General features: G+C 44.2%; 1 protein-coding gene across 3 annotated transcripts in view; it reads left to right on the top strand.

Annotated features, from left to right (window-relative positions):
- Positions 1-16,343, top strand: part of FTO (FTO alpha-ketoglutarate dependent dioxygenase) — a 373,941-nt gene that overhangs the window by 274,893 nt on the left and 82,705 nt on the right. The window contains exon 9 of one of the 3 annotated variants that reach the window (XM_045076078.1): positions 11,599-11,945. The exons of the other annotated variants lie outside the window; for them this stretch is intronic. Within the exon in view, the coding sequence (XP_044932013.1) occupies positions 11,599-11,701 (103 nt within the window). The 3' untranslated portion in view covers positions 11,702-11,945. Of the gene's footprint in view, positions 1-11,598; positions 11,946-16,343 lie in introns of those variants that run through there. 3 annotated transcript variants of the gene reach the window in all.

Consider the following 16,343-nt stretch of genomic DNA (forward strand, 5'->3'; position numbering starts at 1 on the left):
GTCCCAGATCTGACAGCATGAATTAGATCCCCACATTTGGAACAGCCCGGTAAATGAAGGGTGCTGACAGCCAGCCGTCACGGGGAATGCCGATGCTTACTGAAGAAGTCCTGCCATAAATTTTCTTCAGAAATAAACAAGAAGCAGTTTCTGAGAACTCAGCTTTCACCGAAGACCAGAACCTGTCAGCCATAGGCAGAAGTCATTAGCAGGATTTATATGTGCCCGTATCCAGCACTGAGTCAAAGGGAGATCAGCAGAGGGGATTTCTCTCTTCCGGAAACCCAGCAGAGGAATGAGGAAGACTTTCTGGGTAAAGTTTCAGAGAACCTAATGCATAAATCCCCTTAGCAAACACTGGGATTTGGGTTTGTAACTCATCCCTCTCAGCTTAGGTCCTGTGGAGGCAAGCTGCCACAGGGCCAACACACCCGAAGCCAGCAAGAGAGGGGGAGAATCTATGATGGAATTAAAGAAACTGCTTAAAATGGTAGCACGTTCACCATGTGGCGCATTTTTGCTGTGAGGGTCCTCGAGCTGGTGCCAGAGACCCCATGCAAGCAGCCAGTTGTTGGCTGGTCGGTCGATATTGTCCCCTCTCTCTGATTTACAGCTACACTGACCTTCATCTTCCCTTTCATGTAGACTAGGCCAAAAATGGATTCTCCCAAACTCTGTTACGGGATAGGATGGGAATCTCTGGATTCTCTCCCGTCTGCATCACAGACAGTATCATTAACTCGCTAAGTTTCTGCCTCAGTGGGAAATTTAAAAAACAACACGCATTCCCCACCCGCCATCTGTATTGGCACATTTTCTTCCTGTAAGTACCTCCAGCTTTGAGTAACGCAGCCAGAGTCTGTATCCAGACCGTGCGCCTCGATCTTTCTGTACCTGCTTGTTGCAGTAGCTACAGAGCCAGAGCCAATGGAGAGCCCCAGAGGAAAAGATCGAGAATACAGCCTGCCGAGTAAGAGGACGGGCGTGATCCTGTGTGGTGATAATAAATGCTGGCCTCTATTAGTGCTTTGGCCGTGGATTTGGTGGCCATTCAGCAGCTTCCATGGCCAGCTCTCTGCATGCTTATCCTTTTCTTCCTCCAGTCTGGTTGCAAACTTATTTTGACTGAGGATTTACTTGTCACCTCATGTTGACATTTCAAGTTATTGCATTAAGAAAAACACAGGAGAAAGCAAACAAGCAAGTATATTCCAACAGGTCACCGAGCAGAGGAGTCCTACTCAAATTTCAAAGAAAAGGAGGAGGCTTGGGGTAGAGGATGGAGAACAAATATATTTATAAGGGGGGGAATCCTCCTAGCTTTTTGGGCCCAAGTCAGATCTTGAACTGTGGGTATTATTCTCAGCTACTGGTGATTCCTAGGACTGCTAAGGGGGATTCTGGTCCTACGGTAGTTGCTGTGTAATTCCATGGAATCATGCTAACATTCTGATTTCTCTGATTATAAGTGACTACAACAACAAAGAGAATAACTCTGCTTTAAGAACTCTTTCCACAGTGTCTCCAGGGGACAGGTTTGCTTTCGTCTACAAACTTCCTAAAGGCAAGCTGAGACTATGTAAATTTAAAAAAAAAAAACCAACAACAACAACAAAAAAAAAACAACCCAGAGCCAGTAACAACCAGCTCTGTGGTTTTATTTGATTTTCCAAAAACACATGTCCATCAGCATGTTGTAGACAACACAATATGATTAAAGCCCAGCAATAATCACCCCTATATTGCATTTTAATTGGTGTAATGTGTGATGAATAGTGAGGTTGGAACCACTAGGTATACTTTTACCTTTGAACTATTTCTTTGATTCATCAGAATTTGTAAAATAGAGGTCAGGCAGTCTGTACCCCCGGGCCCAGGCTCTACCACTTCTGTCTTGTGACCTTAGATAAGTCCTGGAGTAGCTTTGGAGCTCAAACAAGGGGTGTAGGCTAGATAAGACCTACATAGCCTTCCACTTTTCGGGTTGACCCCTCACGGCAAGGTGTTTTCTAGTCTCTGGAATTTCATTACTGAAACTTGTGATCTCACATCCCTTTGGCAACTGAGTCTCTGCCTTTATGATCTATGACAAAGATGACTTTTGTCCGAACTTTGGATTTCTGAAACTGATTTCAGTGAATTACATCATACATATCTTTAACTAGCTTATGTTTAATGACAGAGAAATAGCAACCCAATGTAGATAGTTCTCTCCGTGTGCTTCCATTCCTTAAGTATTTGCCCTGGAGTAAATGTGGGACAGAGGCAGGAATCCGTGCCCACCGCTCTGAGGGTGAATTCCTTCCTCTTCTGAGTATGAGTCTATACCTCGAAGGTATGGTGTTTTGTGGTTTTGTTCTTTGTTTTCACCAAACAGCCCCTAAACAGAAGGCAATTATGTGCTGCCTAACTGATCATTTGGTGCTTCACTTCAGAAGTATTTCTGTCCCAGCGATGGAGGAGGACCTAGCTTGTTGTGCTTACTGAAAAGTGGTCTATTGAACTGCAAGTGGCAGGTAAATATTTGTGTTCAACTCAAGGGATTTTTGAGTGTAATTTTTGACTCTTTATAGTTTTTGCTTACTCTGATACTTCAGGATTTTCTCCCCTTGCTCCCTAAGCATAAGCCAGGACTCAGGTAGGCAGTCCATTAGATCTCCTGCTCATTCTCTGCTTCTGCTGGGCCTGTGCAATATTGATGGTGAATTTGGAGAGCATGTCAATCCACCTTGGGTGCTTTCTGGCTTTTAAGACCACTACTCAACTTGCCCAGGACTCAGTCCTTCCCAGCACCCCTGGGAACGAGCCTTTCACCGTATGATCACGGGGCTGTGCTCTCAAGAAGCATGGAAGCCACCAGCTCACGCTCCGCACTCCAACCCCAGGAGGCTTTGGCCTCAGAAAGGGCTTCCTTTGGGCCACGTGATTGGTAACATTGTGTTCCAGACACTTCCTGGGGGGTGAGTGTGGGGGTGGGAGGAGTCAACAAATTTCTACTTGAATGCTTGCCTTTTGCCACCTACAAACAAACAGGTGGGATGAAACTAGAAGGTACTGACAGGAGTGCAGTAGTCCCTTCATCTGGTTAGGAAGCTAGATGCATTTTGAACAAATTCTAAGCAAGCGTCTATGTTCCACATTTAGCCTCTCTGTCCTTATTTTCCAGTTGGTGGCAGTTTCATGGAAGGAGACCTCTGCCCCTCCTGCATATCACATTACCCTATAGAATTCCAGAAGCGTTGCGGATCTTCAAACCTCTTAATAAGCGGTGACTTTTACAATTATTTTTAAAAGCAGTGATCCTTAAATGTTTTTTGGATCTTTCAAAAACATATCAGTCATAAAGACAAATATACCAAGTGCTGCTGTTGATAGGGAAAAATTAGAGCCTTCATACATTGTTGGCAGGGATAGAAAATGCTGTAGGCTCTTTGGAAAACAGTCTAGAAGGTTAAACATAGAATTACTCCACGATTCAGCAGTGCCACTCCTAGTTCTCCGGGAGAAATGAGAGCATGTATCTGTGTAACACTGACACACACACGTTCACAGCAGCATTATTCCTAAAAGCCGAAAATGGAGCCAACCCAGATATCCATCAAGTTGAATGAATGATCAAAATGTGGTATATCTATACAATAGAATATAATTGGGCAATTAAAAAAAAAACTGAGGTATTGATATGTGCTACAGTATGGGTGGATCTTGAGAACATGGTAAGTAAAGAAGCCAGTCACAAAGCACCACATATTACAATTCCCTTTATGCAGAATGTTCCGAACAAGCAGATCAATCAAGATGGAAAGTGCCTTCATGGTCATCAGGCCAGAGTGGGCGGAAAGGAACATAGTAGAAGTCATGCCAGTGTACTCTTTACATGGGTAAATCCTATGACATTCAAATTATATTTCAATAAAGCTGTTGCCAAAAGTTTTTTAAATTAAAAAACAATAGCTTACAGGAGCTCATGTCATTTCCTTGCTTCTCTGTCACATCTAGAACAAACTCAGTCTCCTTACCAGCACCTGGTTCCTGCCTGCCCCTCTGTTCACTGGCCCCCCCCCGCCCCCGCACCGAGTCTTACCACAGTGGCCTCTGTACTGTTCTGCTCTGTTCTGTTCCCACTCATAAACCGTATTTTTGTCTCCAGGCCTTTGCATTTGCTCCTCCCTTGGCCTGATGTGCTCTGCCCTTCTGATCTCCGAATTTTTGTCATTCAGATGTCACCTTGGAGAGGTCTCCCTGACCCCTTCTGCGGTAAAATTACCTCTCCATCCCCCGCACAGGTGGTTGCATCATCCTGTCCTGTTCTCTTCAAAGCACCCAACTGTATCTGAGAAATTCTGATTTGTTTGATGATTTAGCCGGTGTATCTCACACTAAATGAAACCCTCTCTCCTGAGAGCAGGGACAGATAGATCTCCGGGGCCTAGCTCAGTGCCTGACATATGTGCACTCAATGAATACATGAGGGATGAATGAATGAACCTTAGAGCGCGCCTTGCTGTCAGCTGAGAGTGGATAGCCCCCTTTAGTTACCGTGGCCCCTTGCCGTATGAATCGATCAAAGCCGGTTACCTGGGCACTTTACTGCCTTTCTCTGTTACATCCTGATAGAGGGAAGGCTAAAATGCCAGAGGGGACCCAGAGGCATGGGAAAAAAACTAATGGACCTTGAAATTGTGATCTAATTGAGGGTTTGCAAAATACTGTTCATAATTCAGTCTACTCACTTCCATCCATTCAGTCTCCGAAATACTCTTCCTCTTCTTAACACTTCTGTAATTTTACATTGTATTCATGTCGACTTAATTTTTTTTCTTTTTTGGTCTATAACATCATATTGGAAGCTCTTCGAAGACAGGAAATGTGATTATTCCTTACTCCGTGTTCTCAATACACATACGTCATGTGTCTCTTAGGCACACAGTGTATCTTGACTGTCATTTGTAAATTCAGATAACTCCGACATCAGGATGTCAGATTAAATTTTAGAGAGTTTCATTCTGGGAACCGGACACTTTTTTCCCATGCTTATTTTACGTTATAGAGTCATTCCCCTTTAAGTTATTCTTTAAGATGTTTGGAGTGTTTGAAGGTTACCCACACAGCACCTGGTTTGCTGGCAGAGTAAAGAAACACAGGCTTGGATTGACTTTCCATGGGAAGCAGGTGGGCTCACTTTGGTGCGCTCTCCCTTGGGTAGCTCCCAATGTGGCAAGCCAGCTGTCCTGCCATTTACATGCAGCCTGGTGCTGGGTCCTGGGGAAAACAAGAAATACTATGGTATATATTGGTCCAGGCTTTCCAGTGGCAACTCCTTACGGAATGCTATGGAGAACGAAAGAGACAACAGCGCCCTTTCCTGCCTTTTATCAGGTCTGGAGGGAGGCTCTGAGACTGGCTTAGGACTGGCCAACCTGAAGGGCTTCTGGCCAACCACTGATGCCCCCTTCAAGAGTTGTTGGCTGGGGCTCCAAATAGGATCGTACTATCCTAGACATGGATGTATGGGAAGATGGGGTCTAGCCAACATCTGTTACTGGGCATCAACAAAAATAAGTTAATTCATTGATATCACTTGCCATCTATTTTCGCCCACTTATATTCAATTACCCTTAAGTGTACAGTAGAGAAATGAGCTTTATGTTGATTTTCTTGGTGTTGCGTCTCCATGTAACATTTCCTTCCCTGGCCTTACATGTCCGTGCAGAATTCTCTATGGAGTTACGATCCTGATAAATATGATAGAAATAGTTTAAATTTTTAAAAAGAGGTCTCTGCGTCTTCTCTCTCTCTCTCTACACATGCGCATGCACACACATACATCTCTGTCCTGTGTTTGATAGACTTGCTGTAAAAAAATTATCTGAAGTCATTTTATATTCTGACATCTCTTTACTGGGTGCCGTGGTTAATGTTATTGCTTCCTAAGAAAGAATATAATTTCTCTGAGAACATTAAGCTATATTACTCTGAAACAGAGAACAGTAGCCTCTGTACTTTAATTCTTGATAGGATAAAATAAGGTCCATCTACATGACTTACCGACTACCTTCTATTTGCATAACACTTCATATTTTTTATTGAAACACAAAACACGTACCAAAACTGATGTTACTTCTGATTTCAAAGTTATAGATAATCGTTATCGTGTCCTAACGTTTAGAAATGATAATTAAGCATGGAGCACGGGGTGTGGCGCATAAACAATGAATCTTGGGACATTGAAAAAATAAAATGAGATTTAAAGAATAAAGGTGATAGGGGCACCTGGGTGGCTCAGTGGGTTAAAGCCTCTGCCTTCGGCTCAGGTCATGATCCCAGGGTCCTGGGATCGAGCTCCACATCGGTCTCTCTGCTCAGTGGGGAGCCTGCTTCCTCCTCTCTCTCTGCCTGTTTCTCTGCCTACTTGTGATCTCCATCTGTCAAATAAATAAATAAAATCTTTTAAAAAAAATAACGATAATAATTGAGAAGATAAGAAAATAAAAAATAAAAATGATAAGAAAGGGGCTCAAAAACGTTTTATTAGCTTTACTTAGCATGTTATATCTTTAGGGAAAATACTCTTAAAAATTTCACAAGTAAAGCAGCAGAATTTCCCATGTTGGGTAACTCAGTGGATTCAACTATCTTCCAAGTCAAACTGAGCTGCTGTCGCACGTTATGACTATGAGCTAAGGTACCTAGGGAAGGAGGGTCTGGCTATCCAGGTTACGGAACACCCGTGTTAGGCACTGCATACTACTGAATGAGTTTACATCCTTGGGAAAAGAAGACAGATACAAAACAGCCTATGTCACACATACACATGAGAATGGGGCAGATGACCCCTCTTTTGCTTTTGATACCAGGCACAGACTCTAATATGATGAAGCTATCTATGTATGTGAGGACATGGAAATTCAGTGGGATACCACAGCTTTGTGGGATCTTTCCAGGCAATAGCAGGTTTCTTATCATCATATCAAGGTAGATGTAAACAGGAGGAGAACCTTCTTCCATCCCATTTTTCTATAGCCTTCATAGGACTTGGCTTCGTCTCTTATTTATATGTAAACTGTGTATATCGTTATCGTAACAGTTACAGTATTAGCTGTACAATATAGGTGTGTCCGAAGCACTGTGCTAATGGAGTCCAGGTTGTATTACTTATATTATGTAATCCTTATGAGAGTTCTTTGAGGAAGCTCATATGACCAGTTTATAGAGGAGAAGACCAGAAGAGAACAGAAGTCAAGTCATGGGGCACCTGGGTGGCTCAGTGGGTTAAAGCCTCTGCCTTCAGCTCAGGTCATGATCCCAGGGTCCTGGGATCAAGCCCCGCATCGGGCTCTCTGCTCAGCGGGGAGCCTGCCTCCTCCTCTCTCTCTGCCTGCCTCTCTGCCTACTTGTGATCTCTGTCTGTCAAATAAGTAAATAAAATCTTTAAAAAAAAAAAAAAACAAGAAGAAGTCAAGTCATGTGCCCTGCTTACCTAACTCACATTCATTCACTCATGATTCATGACGCGTTTATCAAGCAAGTACTATCTGTTATTAGGATTGAAGGTGCAAAGGAGGATCAAACCCAATCGTTGCCTTCAGAGAGCTTAAAGGACTGTGTTGGAGTAGAACTTAGTTGTTGTTTCAAAGGCAAAGGAACTCAAATTGGGGAGTTTGCTGGCATCTGCCTTAGGACTGTGGGGCCAAGATAAATGTGACATATAAAAACAAGCATCAGTGTACAAGTGGGAGGAGATAGCCTAGAAAACATTTTCTCAACTATGTCTATGACTCTTGGGAGCTCCTCGTTCATTATTAAGTTCTTTGATGACACCGACCACTGCATAGAAATCTCTTCCCAGAGCAATTTATAAATATCAAATAATTTTTATGGTGGGTAATTCCAGAAAGGGTTAAAGTTAGCTTCTCTGGGACACATAATGGGGAAGTAGCTGAACGTGATTTCAAAGGGATTTTTTAGGAGAGAATTCCAATTATAGAGAAGTCATTTCCCTTTCTAGCTTACTAAGCTCGATTTCAGACTAATGCAGTTTCAAGATCCATATCCCTTCTCCCCTTATTTCAACAGATATTTTGAATATGAAAATCTTATGTCAAAACTTAGCTGAAGCCTTCATCGGGCTTTTGAAAGGCTAAGTAAGAATTCTGTTTCTAGGAATAAAAAGATTTGGATCAGAAAGATTCCTTGCTGGCTAGAGTCCCTTTTTGGATGGTAGTTCAAGCAGCCTTTAATCATATTTTTGTTGATTATTTATTAGTTTCCCTGGGAAATCAAAGACTCAGTAACGTAGAATGTGTTTTCCTTAAGATATTTTGTGAATCAGAATCCAGAGTAAAGAAATAATGGAAAATACATTTCCTTTGCTGATATGGACTAATTGGGAATTAAAATACCTTTCTCTAGTCAGTGCCCCACATGGAAATGCTAAGTGCCCTCCCTGGCCCAGTTGTACCAACCGCAGTTTCTGCCCAGACAAAACTCTTATGCTGCTAGTAGATAAAGAGAGTGCTTTGTCAGGAAATCAAAACTGTGGAGCACTAGAACTAATTTAAGTAAAAGGATAGGCTCTAGGCCAGCTGTTGGGGTAAACCCACATTGAACCAAATGGGAGACGGAAGAAACTTAATATGTGTGCCTTCCAGTCATCAGCCTAGAGTGTGTGGAACGCCAGCTTGTGGTGTTTGTCCCTGTGAGACGTGTGAAGGCAGACCTCCTTTCTCAGCAGCACTGGCTGCCAGTTTGCGGCAGCTTTAGTCAATAATGGGTTTGCTCTTGCGGGGGCCAGACTTCGGCAAGTTTCCTGATGGAGGTCAGGGGAGCTGTGAAATGTCTTTACTTTCTTTCCTTGTACACATTGTCCTGATTAGGTGACATCAAAAGGCATTTGAGAGGGAAAAAAAAATCTGCTGGAGTAAAACACAAAGAAAATAGGATGCCTTTTGCGTTGTTGAGGCCAGTGTCCTCTGGGGGGAGATACACAAGATAAACACATATGACAAATGAGAAAACAGTTGGGAACAACAAAGTATGTCCAGGTGACAGAAGCAGCAGAGCCCTGAGGTGAAGGGCATGACTGTGGAGCCAGCTGGTCCAAGTTCAAAACCCACTCTGCCACTTACTAGGTATGATTGTGGGACAAGTTTTGTAGCCCTCCTGTGCTTGGATCTTTGTCCGTTAAGTGGAAGTACAAGAACACCCACCTCACGATCACGCAGATGTCATTTGAGCCATATGTAAGATCTGTGACCAAGAGAAGTAGGTCACAAGGGCTATGAGAAGGTCACTACTCTGTGTTTTGAAGCCCGGGGTAGAAATGTCTTCATTAAGTTGAACCAATACTCGAGTATCTTTGACACTATAAAAAACTGCCAATGTCTTATCGTTCCATCTACCAAAGAAGGGCTCAGGAGGATGGCGAAGGAGATTGTTCTGGTTTTCTGGAGATAGAAGAAAAAGAGAAAGAACACATAACATAGGGTTGTTATGAGTTAATGGCTATAATGTTCAGCATGGTACCTGGCCTGTCGTAGGTGTTACAGAAGTTGGTGATCGTTACCATAGCTCAGAAGTCAGAAGCTCAGATGCCTCCAGGACCAAGGAGCACCAGTCACTGATCACTGGCAGCAGAGACCATTGGTGTGGAGATGTGAGTGGTCAGGACAGTGGCTCTGCTCCCCAGCTGTGCCCACCACTCCGCCCTGGCTGTGGCCTTACGAGAACACTGGTCCACGGCTGCTGCCATGGCTTCTGGTATATTTTAGAAAACACTGGAAATCTGGATTTTGCTGAAAATCTCCCAACTGTTAAATCTTGTTGATTTATCTTAAAGTCCTCTGCAAGCCAAATAAAACCCTGTTTGCAGGCTGTGGGCCACCAACTCATGACATCTGCAGTCTAAGAATGAAACATATGAATGTAACTTAAGGAAGCCCCTCTGATGAATTTCTTATCTTACTGTAAGTCAGAGATTTGTTTTGATTCCGGAAATATTCATGGAGTTCTTACTACATGTCAGACCCTGCGCTGGTGCCAAAGATACAGGAGAGACCAAGACAAGACGTCCAAGGAACTCACACACTTTATAAGAATTTTGAAGAGAAAGCAACAGCTAGCCCCTAATCGAGATTCCCTGTTGGTTTCCAGATCCTTTCGTTACCTCCGTTAAGTCTAGATCCGATCCAATGAGTGCTTGAAAGTGGACTTAGGTTTTTGAATAATAGTGCGATGCAGGGTAACACTAATAAATCTGCCCACAATATTGCAGAAATACTCTACTGGGGTTCTGTTCCTCTTAGTTTCCTGCTTTTTCTCTGATTAATCATCCTCTTTCATTCACTATCACTACATTACTTACGGACTTGGGCTCTGATATTTTTCCATTGTTTGCCTGTTGCTTCACACCTTTTTTCTCAGTTTGTCTTTGAGAGAGTGAACTTCCTTCACACTTCCAAGGGCATTCAATGGCACATGAATCCTATGAGCTAATTCAGTGTCATTTGGGAAATAGGGAATATTATACATCCCCTCCCTTTCATGGAGATTCGCAAAGCCCGTCAGCGAAGCCCATTAAAGGCTCCTAGGAAAAACGGCCATTTACAAAGCTACTTGATAAACCTTGTCTGAATAAATGTTTCCCAAATGTATGGAACCAAGGCATACCATCCCCTCCTTTCCCTCACTTCCTGCACCTTAATATGCCAAGTTACTGATCATTGTTTGGCCCATTCACAGAAATGCTGGATTGCCAAATTACAGTTCCTATTAGGAACAATAGTTTCTTTCAATTTCTTCTCTGCCTCAGTATGTATGGGTAAAGGTATCTCCAGGAGCTCTGTCTTTATGTTCAAGGAATCTAGCAAATGGATTACGGCGGTGGTCGTCTTGTTGGTGCCTAACAACTGAATGAGAAATCTTCGAGGGAAGAGACTGTTGCTTGTGTTGTCTGTGTGGCCCCAAGCACAGGGTCACTCTGCTGTGGGCGTGGGGCACATGTACATGAACTGACCAGTGACTGCCCGCAGCAAAAATACTCCAGGAGATGTTAACAGTCGATGAATTCGGATAAAGAATAGATGGGTGGTTTTTTCGGTACTATTCCTGTAAGTTCTCTGCTAGTTTAAAATGAGTTCCAAATCTAAAATTCTTTTTCATCTATGAGACTGTATTCCTAAAAGGTGTCAATTATACCTCCCTTAAAAAAAAAAAAAAAAGTATCGTAAGGCTTGGCAAGCCCGAGAGATAAGAGCAAGAAAAAAAATTGGAGGATGCCCCTGAGCAGGTCAAGAAAAGGGAATGAAGACGAACAGGTGTGCAATAGAATCAGCAGGTTTGGGTTATTGCAAAGATCAGTGTCTGATCCTGGGGCTAAGACGGTGTCATCCAGGGGCCCCGTTCCCAGGCTGCATTCCAGATTGGGTCTGCCCGGGTCTCCCACTGAGTCCTGTGGCCATGGAATTTGCCAGTACTTTTGCCGCCCCCAAGCCCCCAAACTGTTGACTCCTCTATGATCAGCCTCCCCCGCCCCAGCTCCCCTGCCGCCCCCTGCCTCCCATGTGGGTGGCACATCTGGCCTTTCTGCTTCGCATCCAGGTCGGTCATCTCAGCTGCCATCATGTCACTTCCTCCAGGACTCGCCACACCCAGCCACACTGCTCAGCACCTCACGGCAAGACTCAGCCTGACTCTTCTTTAGAGGAAGAGGAATTAGCCTCAGATTTGAGGGTTCGGCGGTAAAATGACGCTTCCCACACTCACAGACCTGCATAACCAGGAGAAGGCTGCGCTGATTGTAGGCTGCTGGTGCAGGCAGCTCCCCGAACAAGCGGGGAGCATGGGGCAGATGAACCATCCTTGTAATCCTCGGGAGCTCTCTTGTGTCTTCTTGGTTGTGGGCAGAGCGCTAATGCTTTGGCTTTAATACAATTCCTTTCCTCACAGCTCTTGATATTTGTAAATCTTCAGAAAAATGTATGTGGGAAATCAATAGGACACGCTTCAACCCAGTTACAATAGCGAGAGGAAGACCATCCTAGCCTTTAAGATCGCTCCCGTGGACACGAGTATTTTTACGACCTGTCCCTGGGCCCCCACACCCACCTCCTGATTTTTATGAAGGTGAGCACTGTAGGACAGTGAGAGTGACAGGATTTGACATAACTTAACTCCTAGGTGTGTTTGGCATGCAAACAAAGATAACCCTGTTCAGCAGTGAATTTGTGCCTCTGGGTGAATGGCCAGGTGTTCTTTCAACTGAACTGTGAGACTAATTTCTTCCTGGCCCCTGGAAGCCAGCTGAAGCAGTGGGCCAGCTGGTGTACCTTCAGTCTTGCATACCAACATCTTTCTCTGATTCGCAGATTTCCTTTATCCCCAGCACTTCCTCTGGTATGTGCATCCCCGACAGTAAGCGATATCTCTTATTGGATTGGGGCATTTTTCAACCGTGAGTCTTTTGGAGGTGAGGAGCAGAGTAGAGGAAGGGGGGACTACATTAGAAGAGGGAGCCATGCTTTAATCTCACCCACTCCGCCTCTTGCACATCCGATGGCGTCCACGTTCGCAAGGAGAGGACGCTGAAGTCAGGGAGGATGGCCTTAGGAGCAGAACTCTTTAATATTTAAGTGATCTCCCAGAAAATGAAGTCAGTTTATATCCAGTGGTTGAAACGCCCACCATGACTAGAGAATAAAACAACAAGAAGCTACAGAGATTCTTCCCTAGAAGAGAAGTTCCTTTTGGAAACTTCCCGAAGACTTTGATTTACAAAGCGTAGCCTTTCCATAGTCATCGATTTACTTTTCAGTGATCCGGGCTTTGGAGAGGCTCAGAGATTTACCTGGTGAGTCAGAGAGTAAAACTTAATGCTTGGAAGCGGGAGCCTATACCTGGCAGTCTGCTGGTTCTCAGGATACCAGATCATATCCGTTAATTTATTTGCCCAAATAGCTGTGACATACAAGATTCTCCATGCACTAAAAAGGGTGTTTGAAAGTCACAAGGAAGTGGCAGAGGAGCTCTGGTGACTTGAACGTGTCCACCTTCAGCAGAGTGTGCCTGTTGGCACCCCTGGGGTAATCTGGACCTATCTTACAAGTTTTTTTTTTTAAGGGAAATGCATTTCTCTTTGCTCGTGATACATACACATTTCCGTTTTCGGGAGGCTGCAGTGATTCTGTTGAAACGGTGCCCGTCTGTTTTTGAGAGGAAATTGCCAAGAGCTTTCCAAAGCGAGCTGCACCAGGATGCAAACCGTGAACCTCCTTTAGTCTGGTGTGTGAGAGAATTTGGGTGGACTGTACCAGGCAGTCTGCGTTGGGGCTCAGCTTTGTTGCAAATGCCCTTCTCAGCCATTCTCACAAACCTAGCTTGCCTAAAGGCTGTGCATTGAAACATATGTGACTTCTCAGGTACTTTTTTTTTTTTTTTTTAAGATTTTATGCATTTGTTTGACACAGAGAGAGCACAGGAAGGGGGAGCGGCGGGCAGAGGAAGAGGGAGAATCAGGCTCCCCGAGAAGCAGGGAGCCCGGTGTGGGACTAAATCCCAGGACCCTGGGATCGTGGCCTGAGCTGAAGGCAGATGCTTGACAATGGAACCACCCAGACCCTTTAGGCACTTTTAAATGTACTGGACACTTCAGCTGCAGATTCCCTTAAGCCAAATCTTAGCAGATACTTACATATTATAAAAGCAATTGTGTTTCGTGCAAAGTACAGTAGCAGCTTTCACTCCTAAGAACATATGTTGCCTATACTGTTTACACACAGAGTTGTCTGCTGCAAGAGTTCTTTGCCCTCGGTAACAACTGTAATAGTTGAAGCACCACCTTAAAAAGCCACATAGATGAATTTCCAAAAGGGAAAATTCCTCATGGTTCATAACTCATAATAGAATAATAAAGCTCTGCCCATGGCAAAAATGCTGATAGGGAGAGGGACAGGACAGGAGCAGGAAATCTGGACTAGCTTAAAAAAAAAAAAAAAGAAAAAAAGATTTAAAAATTCTAAGACTTTGGGGAAATTCAGCTTAAAAAATAACGTGAATAAGGACTATTAGTGTTTGTTGAAGGTTTACCTTCTGCCAAACGCTGTGCCTCGTGCCATGTGTCGGTTTTTAAATTTCACCCTCACAACTCTCAATGCAGCAGGTGTTTTATTATCCCTATCTGTTAGACGAGAAAGCTGAGGCTTCCCAAAATGGCTTACCAGGTCATCCGGCCTCCAGCAAGTAGGGGAAACAGAATTCTAACTCACACGGTCAGCCTTTGAGCAGTTGCTCTTGGCCATTTTTCTGGCCTCATACATCATCTCTTCCTACAGCAGAGGTCACAGACCGAAAGCCAGCAGGCCAGATCCTGCCTCAGATAACAGTAGCCACTGCTGAGCCCTTCTTACGTGTCAGAATTATTGTATGCACACTTATTCTGTCATTTCATCCTCAAAACAACTCCACGGCGTCAGTGGTGGTTGGCGTCCCCGTTTTACGGATGAGGAATACTGACATTCCGATGAAGTTGTGCGTCCCAGAAGGTAGCGGGACTGCCATCCAACTCCAGGCAGTCTGGTCCCAGAAGCCACTCTTAACCATCACGCTATGAACGGCAGTCATCTGCCAACATTGGAAAACCGAGTTATTTCACACTACACGCAAAGATGTCCGACTTCTCTGGGAAAACCAGATGAGACAGGAGATTGGGCGGTACCGATTCCCTTCCACCAGGCAAGAGTCGCTTGGCAGCCGTGGGTAGCGCTCTTGATGAGAATGGTGTCTCCCGCCGCCACCTGTCCCTTTCACTGCTTTACTTCTGGTGACTCACTTGGACTTTGGGGGGCCTGTTAGTTTGCAGTTGGGGTCTGGGGTCTTCATGGGACTGGAGCTGCCTCCACAGGGGCCTGTTGAGTGTGTTTCATTGTATATGCTGTTCGGTTGCTAATAGCATCCCCCCAGAATAACAGCAGACTCTCGCTCTGTCCCCTTCCCCCAGAGAAGGGGACCGTGAGGCTCTAGCGTTTCCGCCCAACCACGTGTTGGGGATCCTTTGATATTTATACCCTCTCCTCTCTCCACCTGCTTGGTAGCATTCTGGTGATATTTGGTTGGCCATAACCAAGCTGGTGTATAGTTTGGTAGACTGTCGTGTGACCCAGGGACCTCCCAGCCTCCATCTGAGTCAGAGCGGAATATGACTCTAACACCCAGAAATGAAGAGAAGGAGCTGGCAGGTGCCTGCATCCTTCACAAACCAGAGACTTACATATTGAACGGGGCATTTCTAAGAACTCAGTCTTGATGATTTGTTCCGTGTTGGGCCAAACCAGTGTATTATTGGTAAGATAATGATGGCATTCACCCAAGGGTAATCCTTCCAGGGATTTTGATGATGCAGTAAATCACGAGTGTAAAGCCTGAGTGGTTTATGCCATTAAAACCCCGGGATAGAATTAGACTTGTAATCACCACTTGCCCATGTTTTGTCATTTATGATAATTATAGTAGTAATAATCCGTGTATTGTTGGGAAGTAGCAGTCAGAAGCATCCATCAATTTTTTTATCGACACCAAATCAAGTTGATACTTCATCTTTGCTGCAAAAATGTAGATTGCACCAATTAGTCTAAAGAAATTGGGCAGTCATTAGCAATGAAGGAAGCAGTTCATCTATGGAATATTTCTGGTTCCTCTGATGCCAACAATCCCTCTTAATTACGTGGAACACCGTGAACGTCTTTGGGACTCTGTCAATAGTGCCATTGTTGGCTTAGATCAGAAGGAGCATCGTGTCCCTGCTTTTATGTAAAAGAATGCACTATTACCTCCCAGCCCCCACCATGTACCCTTCTGTGCTTCCAGGCAAATTTATTCTGAAGCAGAGCACTCAAATCAAAGCAGTTGGCTTCTTCTTCTTCTTCCTTTTTTTTTTTTATTTGGAAATAGGAATTTTCCCCAGTGGGCTGCTTTCAGGAATGGTGCGTTATCTACCATCCCATACTTGTTAACTGTTCTCATTCACCTTACCCAAATCATGGAATAATTCATCTGCTTGAAAAGAGAGAAAGAAAGAAGAAAAAAAGAGGAGTGGGGAGGAAGAGAGAGAGAGACAGAGAAAGAGAGCTGGAGAAGAAAGAGAGACCAAACTAAAGAAAGAAGAGAGTCAGAAGTTAAAAGAAAATCCAACTCGTTGTGAAGAAATCCTGGTACTAATGAGCTTTCCACATCTGCCTCACGTCTTTTCCCCAGGCTATCCCACTCTCCGTCTCTAGACATTTTCAACCGGCATTGCCCATAAATTGTACTAAGCAGCTGAATAATGTAGTGTGGAAATTGCGAATATATCT

Source organism: Mustela putorius, unplaced genomic scaffold (genome assembly GCF_011764305.1).
Source record: "Mustela putorius furo isolate JIRA1106 unplaced genomic scaffold, ASM1176430v1.1 tig00000174_pilon_pilon_pilon, whole genome shotgun sequence".
Taxonomy (NCBI): Eukaryota; Metazoa; Chordata; class Mammalia; order Carnivora; family Mustelidae; genus Mustela; species Mustela putorius.